Below are 23840 nucleotides of genomic sequence, written 5' to 3'. Positions count from 1 at the left end.
GGGGGATGAGCTAAATGGGTAAGGAGCACTAAGGAATCTACTCCTGAAATCATTGTTGCACTCACACACAGATGTTTATGGCAGGTTTATTCATAATTCACCAAAACTTAGAAATAACCAAGGGGCACCAGGGTGGTTCAGTCGGTTAAGCGTCCAACTTCGGCCCAGGCCATGAACTCACAGTTCGTGAGTTTGAGTCCTGTGTCGGCTTCTGTGCTCACAGCTCGGAGCCTGCTTTGGATTCTGTGTCTCCCTCTGTCTCTGTTCCTCCCGCGCTCGCACTCTGCCTCTCTTTCTCCACCCCCTCCCCTGCTCTCAAATAAATAAAGATTTTAAAAAATTAAAAAAAAAAAAGAAATAACCAAGATGCTTCAGTAGGTGAATGGTTCAATAAACTGGTACATCCAGAGAATCTACTAAAAAGAAAAGAGCTGTCAACAATGAAAAGACATGGAGGAAACCTAAATGCATATTACTAGGTGAAAGAAGCTAATCTGGATACGATATTCTGGAAAAGGCAAAACTATGGAAACAGTAAAAAATCTCTGGTTGCCAGAGTTTTGGGGAGAAAGGGATGAACAGGAGAACACAAAGGAATTTAAGGCAGGGAAACTACTCTGTATGAAACTATAATGGTTAATACATGTCATTACACATTTGTCAAAACCCAGAGAATGTACACCACCAAGAGTGAACCTCAATGTAAACTGTGGACTCGATGATAACAATGTGTCAATGTAGTATCTCAATTGTAACAATGTTCCACTTTGGTAGGGGGTGTTGGTAATGGGGGAAGGCTATAGGGGTGTGGGAGCAGGGGGTATATGGGAAATCTCTGTACATTCTGCTCAAGACTGGTGCGAACCTAAATCTCTTCTAAAATATAAAGTCTACTAAAAATTAATAAATTCAGTTCCTTAGTCACAGAGCCACGTTTCGGGGGGTTAACAGCAGCCACATGTAGTTGCTACTCAGTGGGACACTGCAATCATTTAAATAGTTCTATTAGAACATTCCATCATCCCAGAAAGTTCTATCGGAGAGCACTGTTCTGTATCTTGATTGTGGTGGTTACACAGGTGACTAAGTTTGCCAAAACTTATGAAAATGTATGAAGTGGGTACAGTTTATTGTATGTAAATCATATCTCAACAAAATTGATTAAAAAAAAAAAATAAAGAGCCTGGGTGGCTCAGTTGGTTAAATGTCCAACTCTTGGTTTTGGCTCAGGTCACGATCTGATGGTTTGGCGGTGGGTTCGAGCCCCACATCAGGTTCGGTGCTGACAGTGTCTGGAATCTGCTCAGGATTCTCTCTCTCTCTCTCTCTCTCTCTCTCTCTCTCTCTCCCTCTCCCTCTCTGCCCCTCCCCCACTCACACGAGCATGTGCTCTGTCTCTCAAAATAAATAAATTTTAGAAAATTAAAAAAATAGAGAGAGAACATCTATAGACTAGAAGACTTCAGAGACAGATCAACTAATTGCCAAACACATGTACCCTATTTGGATCCTGATTCAAACAAACTATATTTATAAAGCAATAAAAATGTTGAACATAATTAAAGATTTGGAGATTATAATCTCCAAGGAAGAATTATTGATTTTCATAGGTGTGTTTGGAGGTATATTCTGAAATACTTATGAAATGATATTTGGGATTTCATTCTAAATGATCTAGTGTGGATATAAATGAAATAAAGAGGACTATGAGATGACCATCTTTGAAGCTGGGTTTGCTAGAGTTGGGTGATGAGCACATAGGGGGATTATTATCCTGTTCTCCTCACTTCTGTTTATTGTCAATTTTCCATAATTAAATGTTTAAAAACTCACTTCCTTATAGGCCTTTCCTGACCACCCTAAGGTAGAGTTCTTGTCCCCTTTATTTTCTAGCATACATCCCATTATCTTTATGGCACTTCCCACAATGCTATCTTATGTATCTAGTAGTTTATTTCTCTCTGCTAGAATTTTGTTTTCCCGAGAATAAAAACTGCCTTGTCCACGCTGAACACTAAGGCTGAGACTGGCACACAAAGGTGCTTCATCAGTCTGTGTTGCGTGGACAGACAGGTGGGTACCTTCAAGGGCAGAAGCACAGGCAGGGGCAAGACGTGATGAACACATTCCTAACAACACTCTACCTGGAGATACTGGAAGAAGGGAGCCTTCAAAGGAAGGAAGATTCAACCATCAACCCCTGGGGTCTATGGAGCTGGCTGATTACGGGTTCAGCTGTTCCTTCAACTGTATGAGAAAAATAAATTAGACTCACATTTTTTTTTTTTAAGCCATGAATACTTTCTTTGAATGAAATCTCCTGAGACAACCCAATATGTAAAATAGAAAACCATGACAGTCAAAAGCAGAGTTACTGTCATATTTTATATCAAACACAAAACAAAAAAGTAATCCAGTGGTTACGAGGAGTCCAGGAAAACCTGTCCCAGTAATGCCAGCTTGGAGGTAAAGGGCTGACTTGGGCAGCTGAGGAGTGGGATTTTCTGCTTGGTAGGCCTCTTTTCCCTTGCCTCGTCTTGGTTTTCAGAGGAGGACGTTCCCGGCCCTGCTGGAGGTTGCCATGGCCCCGAGCTCATCGTTTTTTTCTGAAATCTCGACCTGTTCCGTTTGAGAGAGTAGAATTCCCTCATCAAGTCTTCCACTTCCCACTGCTCTTCCTTCAGCCTCTGGCAACAGTGCAGGGCAGCGGGGTCGATGGGGTGCGCTTCTGTGTTGAAGATGTAACCCCCAGCCCCCAGGATGCACTCCCCATAAGGGGTTATCACCGCGTCAAAGGTGGAGCCATTGTTGTGAATGAAGTTGGTTGGGTCAAACAGAAGGTAGAGGTATTTCACAGTCTCGGCCAGAAAGAAAGACTCCATACGGTTGTCAAGCTTGTGGTCTCGCAGATCTTTGATCTGCCACGAGGAAGAAGGCAGCAAGTCAGAAGTGGTATCACAGGGCAGCAGAGAGGGCCAGGGGACCACGTTAGGAATTCCTGCCCTGCCACCGAGCAGCTAAGGGCCTTTGGGAAAATCACTTTACGTTTCAGAGCTTCACCTTTTCCCAAGCCTGGACCACTGACTTTCACCCGGATTGGCACAACTTCCAACAGGGCTTCCCGCTTCCATCCTTAACCCTAAAGCTTATTTATAGGGTAAGTCTTAGCTGTCACTCCTCCACTGAAAACCCTCTGTTGACATCCCACTTCATGGCAGACTAAAAACCAAAGTCCTTATCATGGCTTAACAGGTCCTCACAGCCTGGCCCCTGCTCTCTTCCTGACCTCTCTTACATGCTCTCCCCTGTTCTTGTGGGTCCGGCGAATGGCCTTCCTCTTCTGTGAGCACATGTGTGCACTCCACTGGTTCTCTGCAATGCTTGTTCTTTCTGCATTGCACTCCACTGGTTCTGCATTGCTTCTACCTGGATCACTCACCCTTCCTACAGCTTGCTCCCTCACAGCCTTCGGGTCTCTGCTCAAATACTGCCTGATCACAGGGTCTTCCCTAACCTCCCTAGGGACAAGACAATTCCTATCTCCATTAACCTGCCTTTATTGTGACCATACACATACACATCTAATCATCCCCTTTAATGACATTGTAAAAATGTAGCATCATTTACTTAGCTAATCCAAGTTTTTGCTACTATAATAACTAACTAGAAGTCTTTATGAAGAAAAATTCATACTAAGTTTACAGTCATGGATGAGTAAGTTTACTTCCTACATTTATTTTATCCTCTCAGAATTTGAGATATACTTTCTTAAAACTAATTCTCAGTGGCATCTATTTTTCACACAAAAAAATGACTAAAATATGGACTTGATGTGCCAAGAATTATTATTTTCTTGCCTTCTTTGTCAAAGGCCAAGGAGTCTGACGCCTATTCCCATCATTTGCCTTGGAAGACCTCCAGAAGGCTTTCATTTTCATGGAAATCAGTCAAGTGTTCATAAGAAGGCCCCAATGGACTTAACCACTTTGGCTTTTCACAAAATACAACATATTTAGAAACTAAAACAGATCACTGCTTTATTTTCCCTCTACATATATAGGTCTTTTCTTTAAATAGATGTATATATATTCTCCTTACAGAATATAACCACAACACAAAATTTTTAAAGAGAGGGATTTTTTTGTTGTTGTTGTTCTGTTTTTAATCCCGTACCCTAAAATTCCTCTGTAGACTTTTTGGTGAATTTTCTTCCAGAAAATTTTCTTACACATCTGTTTTTTACATATCTGTAATGATCATTTATTTACATCTTGCCTGCTTGGGTCCTCTAAGGATGTGACATGGCTCTTCCCCTTGACTCTTTCAATCCCCTTTCCACAGAGCAGCCAGACTGATCTTTCTAAAATACAAATCAGATCAGGTCACTGCTCTGCTGTCAATCCTACCAAGGCTTCTTGTTCTAAGTAGAACAAAATGCAAATTCTTTCCCACAGCTTATACAAAGCTCTACATGATATAACCTCTGCCTCCTTCTGGGACATTATCTCTTCCCCTTTCCTCTGTGTTCATGTTACTCCAGCCATACTGGTCTTCTTTCTGTCTCCCAGATACACATTCGTTGTTTTTCTTACTAAAATGCGAGCTCAGGGGCTTGGTCTTTGTTCATTGCTAGAACCATTAGCCTAGCATGGTGCCTGGTGCATAAAAGACATTCAATATACATCTGTGAAACTACTAGGACAGTTTCATTAAGGACTCTGTGGTGTGAATATAAGGCCATGGGACTTTATATCTCCCTTCTAAAATCCACCTAACAAGACTTTCCACAAAACTTCTCACAAAATTCACCCTTGTACAGTAGCTTATGAGACAGTTTGAGGACCCCTGATGCAGAGACAATGACAAGAGCATAGAGTCAAATCCCTGAGAATGAACCCTTAGTTCTACCTCTACTAGCTTTGTGACCTTTAGCAAGACTCTTGGCTTCTCTGTTCTTCAGTCATGCCATCTATAAAATAAAGGCATATGTACATTTCTAAGGTACCTTCAGTGTTAATATTCCAGAGTCTCTTTATCAGCAGGGGGAGACATTTCTCAACTCTTGGGCCAATGGAAACACTTACTGTTGCAAATCCACACTCCACCTTGCTGATTTTTTCGATGGATTCCACGGCATCTCTTCCAAGTTCTAAGAGGGTGGGATCCCCCGTGGCACGGTAGAGGTACATTGCGCTCTCAATGAGTTCTGTAAAGTCCAAGGCAGACCCTGCTCATCCAGGGGCTGAGCAGAGAAGGCTCGGGGCCCACCTCAGGGGGTGAGACTCCTTCCCTCCCTACCTTGTCCACAGGGCCCCAACCAGGAAGAACACAGGACAACTCAATGCTGAGTTTTCAGAGCCAACACACCCAAAGCCTGAAGCTTAGTGGAGATCAGCATTAAAACTGACTATGGACTCCCACCCCAAGGGAGAGACAGCGAGCTAGGCTGTGGGATGCTCCATGTCTCCCCATATTTGTCCCTTCCTTCTTCCTTAGTAACAGAATCCTTAACTATAGCCAAGCACGCAACTGCTTAGACTGACAACTATTCCCAGCAGCCAGGTGTGGGATTAAGGTCCCTGACAACACAAAGAGCCATATGAGTCCAAAAGTGAGAAAGAAATGTCTATCTTATTTTATTTATTTATTCAAAAAAAAATGTTTTTTTAATGTTTATTTATTTTTGAGACAGAGACAGAGCATGAACAGGGGAGGGTCAGAGAGAGAGGGAGACAGAATCTGAAGCAGGCTCCAGGCTCTGAGCTGTCAGCACAGAGCCTGACGCAGGGCTCAAACCCACGGACCACGAGATCATGACCTGAGCGGAAGCCGGACACTTAACGGACTGAGCCACCCAGGCACTCCGAAATGTCTATCTTAATTGAGCACTACTCATTTTCTGTCACTAACAACCTAACTTAATCCTAAAGTTTAAGAGTATAAGCCTATCATTATGAGGCCCTTTCTGAGATGGGATGGACAAAAAGATGAAGGTTAAGATATTCAAGAGCCAATCTTCAATCTAACAAAGGAACAGCTACCAGTTCACTGGGCCCAGAACAAGGCAATAGTCTTGCCCTATTCTATAACCACAACTGGAATTTGACAGACATAGGCCCCATTTTCAGGTGAATATTAGCCAAAAGGAGTTTGTCATGAAGAGAAAGTTTATTCTGGAGAAAAGAAAACCCAGGAACCTATGTTTACTGCTTTCAAATATCTGAAGAGCTAGTATGGAAAAGATTCGACTTCTAGGGTGGTCCCAGTGGGTGGAAGCTACAGCTCAACAGACATTTCTATTTTTTCACCTGTCTTTTCTCAGAGAGGAGAGAACTCTCCCTTCCCTAGACCAATCTCTCCTCCCAATCTCCTTCCCTGTTTCCTCCTGGGCCTTGACCAGCACTTGTCTCCCTTTTGATTTATTATTGCAAGTTCTATTTCTTCCTTTAGGAAAAAAGATCTCTGCCTGTCTCCCAGTTCTCTCCCACCTCTCCCTCCCTTTACCCCACAGGTCTATAGACAATTACTGATCTAACTGCTCATATTCTAAGACACAGATTGGGGTACATTTACTTGTTAAGTGAACACACTGTGTGTGTTCAAAGAAAGAAAAGAGGGGTGCCTGGGTGGCTCAGTCGTTTAAGCGTCTGACTTCGGCTCAGGTCATGATCTCGTGGTCTGGGAGTTCAAGCCCTGTGTCGGGCTCTGTGCTGATAGCTCAGAACCTGAAGCCTGCTTCAGATTCTGTGTCTCCCTCTCTCTTTGCCTCTCCCCTGCTCACGCTCTCTCTCTCTCTCTCAAAAAGAAATAAACGTTAAAAAATTAAATTCAAAGAAAGAAAAGACAGTGCTCCCAGAAGCCTCTTCTGTTGCTCGCAGCTGGCTGGCTCAGTGCACCCAGAACCAGCCATCTTGTTTTCTCTTCCTCACACATAGGCCTATGTATGCTATCACTGCTTTAATTTCTTGTATATTGGCCAACTCTCTAGAACAAGGTGACAACTCAGGCTTAGATTTGGATTTAGGGGGAGGTAAAAGCCCTCTGAGACCTTTAGACTAGGTTCTGTGCTTCAATACTGCTGATCAGATACATGTACCAGAGCGTAACACACTGGCCAATCTAATGAAAGAGAAGCACCTTATCTTCCATTCGCTATTGTTTTAGGGTAGGAAGGGTGACTGGACTAAGGCATTATTGGATTCCTGGCTGTGGTGCCTTACTTTCCATTGATGCCTTCCTGCCACCCTATCCTGCAAATGGAACAGGGTGCCTCTGTAAGTAGTGAGCTCCCTGTCATGGTGCGAACTCAACAAAGACTAGAAAACCACTTGCCAGGGCAATGACAGGGCGATTCCAGTTAGAAGTCCTCTCAGTTCCCCTCTAACTCTTGACAATGCACAAGCCTACGTCCTACATTTAGTCCCAAACTGTCTTCATTTTATCTGTTGGTAACACTGGGTATAATACCTTCTGAGAGTGTTCTCTTAAAAACAAAACAAAATAGAACAAAACAAAAACAAAAACAGGGGCACCTGGGTGGCTCAGTGGGTTGGGCAGCCTATTTCAGCTCAGGTCATGATCTCGCTGTTCTTGAGTTTGGGCCCTATGGTCAGGCTCTGTGCTGACAGTTCAGAGCCTGGAGCCTTTTTCGGATTCTGTGTCTCCCTCTCTCTCTGCTCCTCCCCCCTCCTTTGTTCTCTCCATGCTCTGTCTCTGTCTCTCTCTCAAAAATAAACATTAAAAAATTAAAAAAACAAAAACAAAAAAGCTAGGATAATAAACACATGAGAAATACCAATAACAGCAGCCTCTAGGAATCGAAGTGACTAATTTATTCTTTTCAGTCACTGTTTTACATCTTCTTCTGTTCCCCCTTCCTCAACTCCCACAACAATCTCTTGAGCTAGAGAAGGAAGGAAATGGGTTGGGGGGGTGGGCAGAATGGGCAGTAGCCACCAGAAGGCCTCCCACAGCTCAAAGGCATTCAGGTGGGAAGATGGGAAGAGTCTAACAATGGAAATGTAACCCACTTTGGGGTGGGGGATGACTGTGTGTGCTGACTCAACTTCCTTCCTCTGGCCCCCTTTCCCTTCTCCTCCTCACAGTGTTTAACTTTCCTCTAGTGAATCAGAGGATCAGGGCTGGAAAGGAACTTTAAGACAGTTATCTAGTGTGTAATACCTTCCTTCTCTGCGCCTTGATTTCTGAGCTGCAGATGAGGTGGTGGACGAGATCAGATGATTCATTCCTAAGGTCCATTCCAGAGTTCTAATACTCCATACCATAAAAGCACAATTCACCTGACCCAGTGACTTAAGAAGTTTGTCTACACTTCTGAAATCCTGATGGCAGGAACTCAAAGGGAATCAAATTGGCTCTCCCTTTTGCACTCACTTGCCCAAGTTTGAAGGAGCCTAAGATTTAGTAAAGAGGCCTGGGTTCCAGTCCTATCTCCTACGCTTAGCCCTGGGCAAGTCAGTTCAGCCCACTAGGTTTCAGTTCCTTATCTGGGGATAAATATGTGGATAAATAATTCCTACCAGGAAAACCACCGAGAGCCACTAGAAGCATAAGAGGAAAAATGAACTTGTGAGCTCTTGTGAGGCATGGAGGCTCATACAAATGAGGGTTTGTGGTTCAGAGAACAAGAGCCTGCAGGTCGTGATAGGTCAGAGATACTGCTTACCTGGCCGAAGAGGGTAGCCCTCTCGCTTCTCCACTGTGTATCCCTGAGGAATGTTGTAGAATTCCGGGAGCCCCCCAAACTGCTTCCATACAGTGTAATAGTTGAGGAAGGTCCTCATGGCATTGTCAATGTCCCCAATGAGGCTCTACAGGAAACAAGTAGTTGTCAGGCAGACAGCCACCAGGCATAAAAACCCACATACAAAAGAAACTCCGTACCAAACCTCACATACAACCTCAGGGAAGAGAGAGCAAAAGCTCTGGAGCCAAAAAAGCCTGCAATCAAACCTGAGTTGGCCATTTATTCATTGTGTGGCCTTGGGCCAGGCACTTACCTTCTCTGAGCCGCATCCATCTGATGCAAAATACAAAGTGTCTTTCTTGTTAAATTATTGTGAGGGAGAGAGGTTGTATTCCAAGTCCCTGCTCAGTCAATGCTGGCCACTATGGTTTTTAAACAGCCATCTGGTTCAGAATTTTAAGAATAGGAAATTGATTTTACTAAGTCTCACTCTTACCCTATACCCCAAATCAATTTGTATTAGTTTATAAACATAAATATGTGTGAGTATATATTATTTTTCCCACGTAAAAAATAGCTTATTAAATATACTGTTCTGCACTTTCTTTCATTCATTTAACAATAGATCTTGATTTTTCCATGTAAGCACATAAAAAGCTCCTTCCTCCTATTACATAGTTGCATAGTATTCCACTGCTTGGACCATAAGTTAACTAGTTCCCTATTAACTGCTGGTTGGATTGGTTCCAATGTTTTGTTATTTGCTGTAACAAGTAATAGTGTAGTAAATAGCATTGTACATATGTCACCTCAAACCTGCAAAGTTTACCTGTCACCTGTAAGACAAATGTCCAGAATTAGGATTGCTGGCTCCAAAAATACATGTATTTGTAATTTTACTAGCTGTTGTGAAGTAGCTATTAACACAAGCTTGCAGGGAAACAGCTGGCCTTTTTGACATTTCCTAAGGATGCCTCACAGATAGAACAAATTTAACATTTCCCCAACAGGATTCTTGGTTCCCTCACTTTCCCACAAAGTTGCCTCCCTACCATCATCTCTCCCTTCTTAGTGCATGGCACTTAGCAAATGGCAGTCATCCTTGACTCCTCCCTTTCCCTCCCCCCTACCCCCACATCCATTCTGTCAGCAACTCCTGTCAGTTCCATTTTCCAAAACATCAAGATTTATCTCACTTTATCTCTAGTGACACCACTTGGTCTGGTCACCAGCATCTTATACTGGGATGACTTTCACAGTCTTCTCACTGCTCCAACCACTTGCCCTCATGCCATTTTCCCCATGCAGCCAAAGTAACTGCCTTACTGCATATACCAGACCTCAGGGCTTCCCATGGGCTCGGCATAAAGTCAAGACACCTCCTTGTAGCTCTGAAAGCCTTGCATGATCTCGGTAGTGCTGACCTCCATTGATTGATCTCTGCCCCGTCCTCCCCCCACCCCCCCGCCCCCCCTGGACTGTAGCCATACCGCTTTTCTTTGTTTCTGATAAACACCCAACTCCTTCCTGTCTTGGGACCTTCACACATGACATTTCCTCTGTCTAGAACATCGTCGCCCACATCTGATTCTTGAAGTATCAGCTTTAGTATCACACCTCTGAGAGGCCTTCTTCTCTCAAGTGAGGTCCCCATCCAACATTCTCTCTCAGCCGCTCATCTGTTTCCTTCATTGTAACTTATGCGTTTGTCTGTTTTATTTTTTTCTGTTGTGTCTTACCCTCTACAAACTACATGAGGACAGGGCCTGGAACACAGCAAGCATTCAAATACTGGTGAATAAATGAATTAACAAATTGAACATATCTAAGCCTCCTTTCTTCATCTACAAAGAAACATTTGCCTCAGTATGTTATAATTCTGGTAAAATGCCTGGCACATAAATCGTTCTCTCGTAAATATTTAATTTATCACCCTCATGTGTCAGACAGATTACCAGGCACTGATTAGATGTTCAGTAAATGTTGGTTATTAGTGTGATTATAATCTCACAGAGAAAGAACCCATGATCCCTGCTCAGGCCAGGAAAACCACCATACAAACAGACATGAAACTCTTTCCTTATCAAACCCTCTCTTTTATTAATTTTTATTTTAGGAAATTTGAAAAAGAAAGGTATATTGGGGTGTCTGGGTGGCTCAGTCAGTTAAGCATCAGACTTTGGTTCAGGTCATGATCTCGTGGTTCATGAGTCCGAGTCCTGCATTGGGTAAGCTCAAGCCCCACATCGGGTGAGCACGAGCCCCACTTCGGATGAGCCCCACTTCTCTCTCGCCCTCCCTGCCCCTCATGGGATTCTCTCTCTCTCTCCCTCCCTCTCTCTGTCCCTTACTCACTTTCCCCCTCTCTCTCAAAATAAAAGAAAAAGAAAGGTATAAAGAGACCACCTTTAACCTCACCACACAGATAGAATAGTTTTGATATCTACCTTTCCACTTTGTATTCATTTTTTTAAAGTTTATTTGAGAGACAGAGCATGTGTGAGCAGGGGAAAGGCACAGAGAGAAGGGGAGAGAAAATCCCAAGTAGGCTCTGTGCTGATAGCACAGATGACACGGGGCTCGATCATGTGAGATCATGACCTGAGCAGAAATCAAGAGTTGGACACTTAACTGACTGAGCCACCCAGGTGCCCCCCCGCAATATGTATTCTATTCAGAGTTATATAAATATTAAAAAAAAAAAACAGAGAGGAATAAAAAGATAATTATCCTCTTAATCTTACAGTACCTGCTGTTTGCATCTTTGTCTTCTATTTCTTAACACACAAAAACAGAATTCTATAGAGTTGTAATCAGAGTATACTTAATATAATGCCTTCATGTGTATTTTTTTTTGTTATTGTTAAATCTAAAGAATCAAATTTTTTAAAAATTTAATTATCACTCCTAATTTCTAACAGTACCTTTCATTCCTTCATGTTTTCTTAATTCTTGTTCATTTCATTCCTAACAGTACATTTCATTCCTTCATGTTTTCTTAATTCTTGTTCACTACCTCTTCACGTAACATAGGAATTTATATATACATTTTTAAATTAAAGTTGTATAATGACCCATTTAATTAAGACACAATCATTTATTTGTTCCTCCATTATAGGGTACTGGATCATTTCTAAGTTTTCTTTGTCATGAACTTTGCTGTTAGGAATATCTGTATGCATCTTTTCCCTTTTGAATTATTTTCTTGGGGAACATCCACAGAAATGGAAGTCAAAGGGTGTGATCTGTGATATGCCTGGGTTGCATAAGAAGGATTCCCAAGAGGAATGTAGTCACAAATAGTTTTAAGGCAATAGATTTCCAGATCCTCTGCTTTCCTAAAATGGATCTGCCTGAAAAGATACTTTTAACACAAAGGCAGGCTATCTATTATCACTGTTTCCTTCGCAGTTATCCTTCTGCCATTTGACAAAAGAAAGATGGACCTACCAGCAACGTCTAACCTTCCTGTTGCACACTGTCCTGGGGAATAAAGATTTCCTGAGCACCAAACTAGGTTAAATTTAAAATATCGGTGTATGGCATTCTTCTCAAAGCTAGCATAAACAATCCTAAAATGTGTATGGAACCACAAAAGACCCCGAATAGCCAAAGTAATATTGAAGAAGAAAACCAAAGTGGGAGGCATCACAATCCCAGACTTTAGCCTCTACTACAAAGCTGTAATCATCAAGATAGTATGGTACTGGCACAAAAACAGACACAGACGAATGGAATCGAATAGAGACCCCAGAACTGGACCCACAAATGTATGGCCAACTAATCTTTGACAAAGCAGGAAAGAGTATCCAATGGAAAAAAGACAGTCTCTTTAGCAAATGGTGTTGGAAGAAGTGGCAGCAACATGCAGCAGAATAAAACTAGACCACTTTCTCACACCATACACAGAAATAAACTCAAAATGGATGAAAGACCTAAATGTGAGACAGGAAACCATCAAAACCCTAGAGGAGAAAGCAGGCAACAACCTCTTTACCTTAGCCGTAGCAATTTTTTTTTTTAATTTTTTTTCAACGTTTTTATTTATTTTTGGGACAGAGAGAGACAGAGCATGAACGGGGGAGGGGCAGAGAGAGAGGGAGACACAGAATCGGAAACAGGCTCCAGGCTCCGAGCCATCAGCCCAGAGCCCGACGCGGGGCTCGAACTCACGGACCGCGAGATCGTGACCTGGCTGAAGTCGGACGCTTAACCGACTGCGCCACCCAGGCGCCCCTAGCCGTAGCAATTTCTTACTCAACATATCTCCAAAGGCAAGGGAATTAAAAGCAAAGATGAACTATTGGGACCTCATCAAGATAAAAAGCTTCTGCACTGCAAAGCAAAAAACCAACAATACTAAAAGGCAACCGACGGAATGGGAAAAGATATTTGCACACGACATATCGGATAAAGGGCTAGTATCCAAAATCTATAAAGAATTCACCAAACTCCACACCCAAAAAAACCAAATAATCCAGTGAAGAAATGGCAGAAGACATGAATAGACACTTTTCCAAAGAAGACATCCAGATGGCCAACAGACACATGAAACAATGCTCAACGTCACTCCTCATCAGGGAAATACAAATCAAAGCCACACTGAGATAACACCTCACACCAATCAGAGGGGCTAAAATTAACAACTCAGGAAACAACAGATGCTGGAAAGGATGTGGAGAAACAGGAACCCTCTTGCACTGTTGGTGGGAATGCAAACTGGTACAGCCGCTCTGGAAAACAGTTTGGAGGTTCCTCAGAAAATTAAAAATAGACCTACCCTATGACCCAGCAATAGCACTGCGAGGAATTTACCCAAGGGATACGGGAGTGCTAATGAATAGGGGCACATGCGTCCCAATGTTTATAGCAGCGCTTTCAACCATAGCCAAATTACGGAAAGAGCCTAAATGTCCATCAACTGATGAATGGACAAAGAAGATATGGTTTACATATACAATGGAATACTACTTGGCAATGAGAAAGAATGAAATCATGCCATTTGCAGCAATGTGGATGGAGCTGGAAGGTATGCTGAATGAAATAAGTCAGTCAGAGAAGGACAGATATCATGTTTTCACTCATATGTGGATCTTGGGAAACTTAACAGAAGACCATGGGGGAGGGGAAGGAGAAAAAAATAGTTACAGAGAGGGAGGGAGGCAAACCACAAGAGACTCTTTAAATACAGAGAACAAACTGAGGGTGGGTGGGGGTCTGGGGGAGAGGGGAAAATGGGTGATGGGCACTGAGGAGGGCACTTGTTGGGATGAGCACTGGGTGTTGTATGTAAGCCAATTTGACAATAAATTATATTAAAAAATAAATAAAATAAAAGATCGGTGTAGGTGTTGAAAAAAAGGAAGGCCTCTGAACACTGTGTAACAAGTCTTTTGCATATCAGAGGGTTTCCAATTCTCTGCCTGCAAAAAACTGAAAGAGGAACTGGTCAAATTGTCAGCAGAGAGATCATTAAAAATGATTTTTGATGACAGATTAAATGATTATTTTTATCATATAAAGAAAGAACCATATAATATTGCCAGTTTTGAATGGTTGGATACTGGTAGTTTTGTATGGTTCAATCTATTTACTCAATGACTACAAAGAACTGAATGATAATGCAGTAATCAAACTCCTTCCATTTCCATCTAATTATTTATGTGTATAAGCTCCTCAGCACTTACATCTACAAAAATGAAAATAGGAATGAATGAAACTTTTGATACACAACCATGTCCCACTTCAGCAATATGTATTATTCACACACAAATACACAAACTACTTAAAATAAAAAAGCCCCCATGGGGCGCCTGGGTGGCTCAGTCAGTTGGGTGACTGACTCAGGTCATCATCCCAGGGTCAAGGGATAGAGCCCCATGTTGGGCTCCACGCTGAGCATGAAGCCTGCTTAAGATTCTCTCTCTCTCTCTCTCTCTCTCTCTCTCTCTCTCTCTCGGACTCTTCTCTCTCCCACTCATACTCTCTTTCTAAAATAAAAATTTTTTAAATAATAAAAATAAGGGGCGCCTGGGTGGCTCAGTCGGTTGAGCGTCCGACTTCGGCTCAGGTCATGATCTCGTGGTCCGTGAGTTCAAGCCCCGCGTCGGGCTCTGTGCTGACAGCTCAGAGCCTGGAGCCTGTTTCAGATTCTGTGTCTCCCTCTCTCTCTGACCCTCCCCCGTTCATGCTCTGTCTCTGTCTCAAAAATAAATAAACGTTAAAAAAATTAAAAATAATAATAATAATAATAAAAATAAAAAATAAAAAGGCCCCAAACTCTCATTAAGAAATGTATTTCTGATTAAATTGCCTTTATGTTTTATAATTATTTATCAAAAACTGTAAGCTCTTAATGTGGCTTTAATCATTTATGTACTAATGATAACTAAGTCAAGAAGAAAACAAATTTAATAATACTCAGAGCCTATGGTCACACAGGAAATTTAAAAGTCTTTTAAATCTCTATGTATACAGAAATTTTATTACAGAGACATATAATAGGGTATAAATAAAATTTATCCAGCATAAAAATGTAACAATTAGGATAAAATTCTGTTGTGGGAGAAGAATGAAAATAGGAGTTCAAAGAGAAAAAGGAATGGTATGTGACTATTCAAACTCGTAAGATTAGGGGCACCTGGGTGGCTCAGTTGGTTAAGCATCCAACTTTGGCTCGGGTCATGATCCCATGGTTTGTGAGTTCGAGGCCCGCATCCCGCTCTACGCTATCAGCTCAGAGCCTGGAGCCTACTTCAGATTCTGTGTCTCCCTCTCTCTCTCTGCCCCTACCCCATTCTCTCTCTCTCTCTCTCTCTCTCTCTCTCTCAAAAATAAAAATAAACATTAAAAAAATAAAAGTAAACCTGTAAAATAAGAAGGTTGGCTAAAAGTGCATAATGGGGGACTAGTTAAATGAATTGCACTAGTTAACTGAATTGTATCAATTTAATATAATATATGCATTTGTTAAAAAAGTAAAAGTAATTTAGATGTATCAACAAGGAATGATCTCTAAGGCATATTCAGTGAAAAGGTACATGGCATATTTCTATCTGTGTAAAGAAAAAAGGTGGATGTAAACATGCATATGTTATGCTGGTTAAATGGACTCCAAGATCCCACCTTTCCCACTGCAACTCCATCAGATCATGTAATGGAAAACAATAACGATGGCACGCACAGCAGCCCCAGCTGCTTTCACACCCTTTCTCAGGCCTGCTGTCAAGAATGAGGAGATGTGACAGAAATGTCCAGTGGAGAAACAGTTGTTGCCAATGGCTATTACCACACAGCCTGGAAAGACACTCTCCACTTTAAGTAGTATAACATTTCACAGCAAATTGGAAGCTCAGTACCCGATACCTTAACACTCCCCTTGGAAAATTCAGCTTGGCAGAATCTGAAGTTTGTCTCATTCACTCTAAGTCTCTCTTGTCTCTCCACCCCACCCTTAGAAAACAAATACTCCAGCAACTGAAGTACCTTATTTGACTTATACCTCAGAATGAGCTTGCTTTGCCAGTTCCAGAGAAAAATGGCCACCTCTCTGATCATTCCTACCTGAAGACCAGGCCAGTAGGCCTCTAGGGACTGGAAGACCGGCATGGACACAGTCCCCTTGTACATCTGCACCCACAGGTACCAGTCATCGAAGCGGGTGTAATTCCGAATGGCTTTGTTGTATTCTGCAAAGGAGATGCAAGAAGACACGTCGGTGATGAGGGAGATGAAAGGCAGGTCTTGACAACAGAAGCACGGCCTTACACTTTTTGAAAGACCATATTTTGGTGTAGCTTCAAAGCACCCTAGGATGCAAGAAGGCACAGAGGAAGGAGCATGGGTTCTGGAGCCAAACGTCCAGACTCAAATTCCAGCTCCAGCTTTACCACTTGCTAGATGTGACCTTGGGCAAAGTTTTCCTTCTAACGTCTCAGTCTCATTTTCTCTAAGGTGGGGAGAGTAATGATACACACCTCACAGGATTGCTCAATCCCATTCACTCAACAATACTCACTGCACATCTACTAGGTACAGGCACCTACGGGTGGCAAACAAGACAAAATCCAGCCCTCAGGGCATTTACATTCTAGTGGGAACTTGAACTTTTACCTTCCCTTAGAATGTAAATCCATGAAGGCCAGGACTTCGTTTTGTTTATTGTAGAATCCCCAGCACTAGGATACTGCATAATAAATATGCACAATAAGTTATTATCTTAACAAAGTACCAAATACACATGCAAATAAATGAGACAATCTCAAATAGTGTTGTAAGAATTAAATTAAATAGTCCATGTTTGGTGCTTGGCACAGCACTTCACATAATGGTATTCAATAAATATCTGCTGAATAAATGAGTGGTTGCTGTAATAATTATTATTAAGTAGGTGCCCAGCAATTCCTCAATATCATTATTATTAGTGTCCAAGGGCCTAGAGGGTAAAATGCTTTTATTTGACGGGCATGAATCAACTACCTACCTCGTCCAAAGCACTGTGGGAAGCAGAAAGATGAATAAGGCATAGACACTGTGCTCGGTAGGAAGAGCTGTAACTGTGGATGACAGCTGACTGCGCAAAAGGTGCTGAAGGCCCTAAATTCTGAAGGAGGATCAAGCTACTTTGTGGGCAAGGTGACATTTCATCTGGGCCTTGAAGGGTGAATAACATTTGGACACATCAAGACAGGAAAAAGGTATTCTTGACAAAGGAAACACATGTGCAATGGCCTGGAAATAAGAAATCCAGGGTCACACATGGAGAATGCAGCATAGTTCACTTGGCTCTTGCAGGAAGGCCTGAAGAGGTATAGTGGGCCTCAAGTAGGCAGTACAAGTCCATGGTGGTAGGGGCGCCCGGGTGGCTCAGTCGGTTAAGCATCCGACTTCGGCTCAGGTCATGATCTCACAGTTTGTGGGTTCAAGCCCCGCGTCGGGCTCTGTGCTGTTGGTTTGGAGCCTGGAGCCTGCTTCGGATTCTGTCTCCCTCTCTCTCCACCCCTCCCCGCCTCACGCTCTGTCTCTGTCTCTCAAAAAATGAATAAACGTTAAAAAAAAAAAATTAAAAAAAAAAAAAGAAGTCCATGGTGGCTCTGAACACAGACTCATATACTCAGAACTGGTTCTGTAGGCACTTGGGAGCAACTGAAAGTTTATACACATGACAATGGGAAAAATCATGGCAAAGGCCTCCTTACCCCGCCCTTTTTACCTAGGAACATGGCCATGAGCTTCTTATCCTGAAGTAGGATGGCTCCTTTCACCAGGTACTCAAAGTAGGAATCCACGCCAGCCCCAATGCCCGAGTCCTGGGCCACCCACTTTCCAGTGAGCACATCAATATGGTTGCCAACCTGAGAGAGAGAGAGAGAGAGAGAGAGAGAGAGAGAGAGAGAGAGAGAGAAACTTAGTCCCAAAAGAGGGCTCAAGACCAAACAAGGATCTCCCCATACCCCTGACTGGCCAGTCAAGATGCAAGGCAGGCACCCCAGTGCTCTCGGGAGACATGCAGGCTATTGGGGTGTGGGGTTGGAAGACCACAAACTCTTATCAGTATCAGTCACTGATTGAGAACTGCTCCAGGTAGCATTACATCCTGGAACTTCCAGCTAAAGGCGTGCAGAGCAGGCTCCAGGCCAGAGAAGGCCCATAGGGAAAGAGACACTGTCAGAAGACAGGCTAGTGTGCACAGAGAAATGGTAGGGGTTGAGAGGATATGGGGTCCACTATGGTTCCAGTGCTGAAGAAAAACCTGCTTGTGTTGGACTTACTAAGGGATTTACTGTAGGTCTCCAGAGTGGCATCTTCTTAAGGGATTTTCAAGAATTCCCCATATAAGTTTCACTTTCAAGCTTAGAACCAGACTTGCACAAACCGTGTCTCTACCTGAATACTTTCAGACAACTCAGTCTTTGCAAGTCATAATGACTCACCGGAGGAAGTATTAATACATCAACATTACTGCTAAAATAAACTGACGATCAGAGAGGTTGAGTGACTTGTCCAGGGTCACATAGTTTCGATGTAGCAAGGCCTGGGGTCAAAACCAATTCTGACTAAATCTAGTGCTATTTCCTGGACAGCTTTGGCTCCATTACTGTTAGTTTCACTGGATTATCTGATTTAAGAGCTGAAACCAACTTTAGAGATCATCTGGCCCAAAGCATGTTCAATTTCCATGGGTTAATAGGTATTGGAGAAGAAAGGGAAGCTCTGGGTTCAAATAAGCTTAGAAAACGTTGAGTTAAGCAAAGTTAAATAGATTTTACTTACTGTAGGATTTCACAATAACCTTTCACCTGTTTGTGTTCGCTATGATTCTCCAAAAAAAGGATGCAACAGTTGACCCTTTAACAATGCAAGTGTCGGGAGTGCTGAACCCCACAGTTGAAAATCTGCGTATAACTTCTGACAGTCTAAAAATTTAACTACTAATAGCCTGCTCGAGTGGAAACTTTACTGATAATATAAATGTCAACTAACACATGTTTTGTATGTTATATATATTACATACCGTATTCTTACAATAAAGTAAGCTAGAAAAAAGAAAATGTTTTGAAAAAAATCATATAAAAGAGAGAATATGTTTATAGAACTGTACTGTAAAAAATCTGTGTGTGAGTGGGCCCATGCAGTTCACAAACGTGTTTCTCAAGGGTCAACTGTATATTTAGTATTCCTCAGACTTAATTGACCAGGAATTACCTTTTCATACAATGGCCCACCATTCAACATGTCTCAGCACTGGTGTTCTAAGAAACACAGTTTAACAAACACAAATAGACCATGAAAATGAGGGTCAGATGGGCTGGCGATCTAAGGTTGCCATGTGAGTCAGGGGCATGAAGCCTACAACCTGCTTCCTAGAAGTCAGAGAAGTTCATGGAACCTAACCTCTACAACACAGCTCCCTTTCCCTGCCAGAGGATGTGCTTTGTCTCATGCTCTCTTCCCCTGTCCGAAACTTGAATTAGAGGTTTGGTTAACTTTCAGTGTCCTGATGCTAAGTCCTAGACCACTGCTGAGGTCACCCTAAGTGTCTCTTGGCTGGGCTGCAACTTGTTGCTCAGGGCCCCAAATCTTACAAGCAGGGGCTAAGGTTGCCGACTTGACTCAGATGGAAAGGGTGGCAGCCGACCTACCAGCCCAATATCTGACCGGCTCTCCCAGAGGCGCATGAGGGCCACTCTGGCCACATCTTCGAACACGGGGTCACCAGTGAGGCTGCTCAGGGTGGCAAATTCTACAATGAAGGTCCCGATCCCTGCTGTACAGGTGACAGGGGTTTCTCCCGGGTTCACGCCATGAAGCAGGTTCACCGTTCCATACGGCATGCCAGTGGGGGTCTGAAATGCTGAACAATCACAAAATTATGATCCCAGACAGGAGTAGGGACATAGGGATGGTTCAACACAGACCCAAGCCTGAGGCCTGAGCCAGCACTTCCCTCTTTATCTCCTGGATGATCTGCTAGAGACTGAGCCAGAGAAGGATACAGGTCATGACTGGAGGGTCCTTAGTGGCCACCTAACCCAGGTGTTATCAAGCACTGCTCGACGTGACCCTCTAGCCTATGATGAGGAGAAAAGCAGTGGGCTATGCTCCCGGCTGCCACACCCACGCACGCTCACTTTAGCTAGAGTAGCTCTACTTTTATTTAATTCACACCATGCTCTCAGAGGCCAGCCAGGTAACTCAGTGTGAACCAGGTGGGGTTGAAGCCACAGGAAGTGACGGGGCTTGTGGCACACTGAAGAGCATGTTCCATTAGAATCCATTCGTACACTTTTCTGTTTTGGTTTTTTTTTTTTTGAGTTTTATTGAGATATAATTGTCATATAGCACAGTGTGAGTTTAAGGGGTATGGCATAAAGACCTGACTTAACCTATATTGCGAGATGATGAACATAGTGAGTTAATATCCATTACCTCGTATAGATACAAAAAGAAAAACTTCGGTTTTTCCTTGCAATGAGAACTTTTAGGATTTACTCTCCTCACAACTTTCAAATATATCACATGGCAGTGTTAGCTATAGTCATCATGTGGCATGTTACAGCCCCGGTACTTACTTATTACTGGAAGTGTATCTTTTGACCACTTTCATCCAATTTCCCCCCATATACTTTTCCAAGTGCAATTATAACCAAATGAAACCTATCTGCAGACCCTAAACAGCCCCAGAAGAGCCAGTTTGGGGTCCCTGCTCTAAATAGTTTAGGAGGAGGGGCACCTGGGTGGCTCAGTTGATTGAGCGTCTGACATCAGCTCAGGTCATGATCTCATGGTTCGTGAGTTCGAGCCCTGCATCAGGCTCTATGCTGACAGCTCGGAGTCTGGAGCCTGCTTCTGATTCTGTGTCTCCCTCTCTCTCTCTGCCCCACCCCTGCTCATGCTGTCTCTCTCAAAAATAAACATTAAAAAATAAACAAACAAATAGTTTAGGGGGTAAACTATTTTTTTTTTTTTTTTAAGGATATAAATCACTAAACTACTGATGTGGTCCAATCCTCAGTTTACAGGTAGGAAAAGTCATGCCTGTAAGAAGTGACTCAAAGGTCATACAGAAAGAGTCAAACAGAGCTGGAATGGGAATGACTGCCATGCGCCCACTCCTTTATGCTCTGCCCATCCCACCCTGGTGCCTTCTGATTCAAGCCAAGGAACTGGACAAACAGCCAAATGCAGAGATTTCCTCTCTAGGCCAAAAGGTCAAATAACCCCAGAGCAGCCTGTGCGTCACCAAACTGTGAACAAAGTTATCAAAACTTCCAAGAACTGTAAGGTCTGGCTACTCTTGTAAGTGATAAATTTGCTGAGTGGCAGGCACCAGTGGCAAGGAAGGAGAATGCAAGTCACAACCAAGAAGGGCTCAAAGAATATTTCAGAAAAGTCAGGCAGTGTTAAAAAGAGGGGGAGTGGGGCGCCTGGGTGGCGCAGTCGGTTAAGCGGCCGACTTCAGCCAGGTCACGATCTCGCGGTCCGTGAGTTCGAGCCCTGCGTCGGGCTCTGGGCTGATGGCTCAGAGCCTGGAGCCTGTTTCCGATTCTGTGTCTCCCTCTCTCTCTGACCCTCCCCCGTTCATGCTCTGTCTCTCTCTGTCCCAAAAATAAAATAAAAAAAAATAAAAAATAAAAAAAAAAAGAGGGGGAGTGACAGGGGCGCCTGGGTGGCCCAGTCGGTTACACATCCGACTTCAGCTCAGGTCATAATCTCACGGTTTGTGGGTTTGAGCCCCACGTCAGGCTCTGTGCTGACAGCTCAGAGCCTGGAGCCTGCTTCAGATTCTGTGTCTCCCTCTCTCTCTGACCCTCCCCCACTCATGCTCTGTCTCTGTCTCTCTCAAAAATAAATAAACACGAAAAAAAAAAAGTTAAAAAAGAAAAAAAAGGAGGGGGAGTGACAAAATCCTATTTCTTTACCTGAATGGCAGATACCCTGGGGCTTGCTCCAATATGTACTTTCCAGTATGTACATTTCTCAATACAAAATGTTTTTTAATGATTCAAAAAAAAAAAAAAAAAGGAGCAACTAAGCAGTGTGCTCTATGGATGACTCACACAGGATATGATGTTTGGAAGGAGACACTCAGGCCATGAGCCGTGAGCCGTGAGTGGATCTGAACCCAGCTCACTCACTGTCCTCCAGTCATCTCCAGAAAGGGAGAACAGTGATGGCCCAGAGGCTGGTGAAAGCACAGAGTGATGTGTTTGGGTGTGAACAGCCCCAGAGTCTCCACCACGCCCTGGAGAGAACACAGTGTCCAGCTGATGCTATCGAGCCCAGCTGCTGCCCCACCAGACAAACACACTGAGGCTTGACCTGCTGCCCTGGACACAGCTTAGCTCCAAAACGTGTCCCTCCCATTTCAGTGGCGTTTGAGGTTCTCCAGGCACTTTCTCCTTTCTGACCTCATTTTCTGCCTCCCAAAAAGCCAATGTGGCATGCGAGCAGGAATTATGAATCCCTTTTCAGAGATGGGAAAACTGAGCCAAGGAGAGAAGAATGGCTTGGTCAAGACATTGGCTAGTTCAGAACTGGGGGCTCCTAATGTGCAGCTCAAGGCTTTTCTCTGGAACCCTTTTATTCCAGCAGTGTGTTTTGCCTGAGAGGAGGCAAAAGGGCTCACTCAAATAGGAACAAGAATCTTCCACCCACCAGGCCGGCCTTCAGCCCTCTCCTGCAAACAGTAATGAGATCAGCTCATCCATCCTGGGCCATGGTCTGACAAGCCCTCAAAATGCCCAGGACTCTCCTGACTTCCATGGTGGGTGGCCAGAGGTAGAAATACTAACTGTTTGGATGAGGAACAGAAGAAAATAGCCCGGCATTGCCACTCTTGTCTCCAGCAAGAGAAGCAGGATCCAGTGGACTGCATTTCTCCGGCATGTCAGTGTGGGTCTTACCTGGGAGGAGTTTTCGGGCTGCCTCCTCAGCCATCCTCAGGAGAGGTCCAGAGCAGGGCCATCCGGCCTCTACTTCCACTCCAGCCTTCTTTGATAGCAGGTGAGCGGACAGAAGCCCTCCTACCACTACAGATGGCACAAAACACAAGTGTCAGAGTCCCAAGGACCAGTTTTTCCCTTGTGTCAATTAAACCTACATACTCTGTTGAGCGGCTTGCTGGGAAGGGGCTAGAGCCACCTAGTGAAAGAATCCCTTAATCCCACATATTGGTGCAGTGTTAAGTTCACAAATTCTCTTCTTCTTGGTAGGTCACAAAAACAATGGCTATCACTTTTTTTTAAAGTCCCTACTGTATACCAAGCACTAGGTACTACTGTCTCTTCAAATGAAGATACTAAGGTTCAGAGAGGTAAAGTGACTTGCCCTGGGTCATCCATCTAGTAAGTGGTAGGGCCAGGTCTGTCTGACTACAAAGCCTGTGCTCATTCCACTCAGTCACTCTGTCTCCCAATCCCCCTAAGACCTGGGGTGAGGGGCAGAGTAGTTATAACCTTCATTGTATTAATTAACCTATTTGAATTTGTTACACAATACTTAGGACTTGTAAAAAGCCATAAATGTTCTGTATCTGGAAATATGGCTAAATAGATATCCTGAATGGCCCTCTCATTGCAAAAAAATCTTGTGACCTTGAGCTTCAGCTTTCCCCTCCTCTTGGCAGAGGGGG

The 23840-nt window shown here is 43.4% G+C and overlaps 1 protein-coding gene across 1 annotated transcript in view; it reads right to left on the bottom strand.

The window, feature by feature from the left end:
- Window positions 1-2366: 2366 nt before the first annotated feature.
- EDEM2 (ER degradation enhancing alpha-mannosidase like protein 2) overlaps window positions 2367-23840 on the bottom strand; it is a 31983-nt gene continuing 10509 nt past the window's right edge. Inside the window, exons 5-11 of the mRNA XM_049650917.1 lie at window positions 23113-23238; window positions 19849-20060; window positions 17919-18060; window positions 16271-16395; window positions 8687-8831; window positions 5085-5206; window positions 2367-2918 (exon numbers count right to left, since the gene is read on the bottom strand). Of these exons, the coding sequence (XP_049506874.1) occupies window positions 2421-2918; window positions 5085-5206; window positions 8687-8831; window positions 16271-16395; window positions 17919-18060; window positions 19849-20060; window positions 23113-23238 (1370 nt within the window). The 3' untranslated portion in view covers window positions 2367-2420. The remainder of the gene's footprint in view (window positions 2919-5084; window positions 5207-8686; window positions 8832-16270; window positions 16396-17918; window positions 18061-19848; window positions 20061-23112; window positions 23239-23840) is intronic.

Source organism: Panthera uncia (genome assembly GCF_023721935.1).
Source record: "Panthera uncia isolate 11264 chromosome A3 unlocalized genomic scaffold, Puncia_PCG_1.0 HiC_scaffold_11, whole genome shotgun sequence".
NCBI classification, from domain to species: domain Eukaryota; kingdom Metazoa; phylum Chordata; class Mammalia; order Carnivora; family Felidae; genus Panthera; species Panthera uncia.
This window is presented reverse-complemented; position numbering and strand designations above follow the sequence as displayed.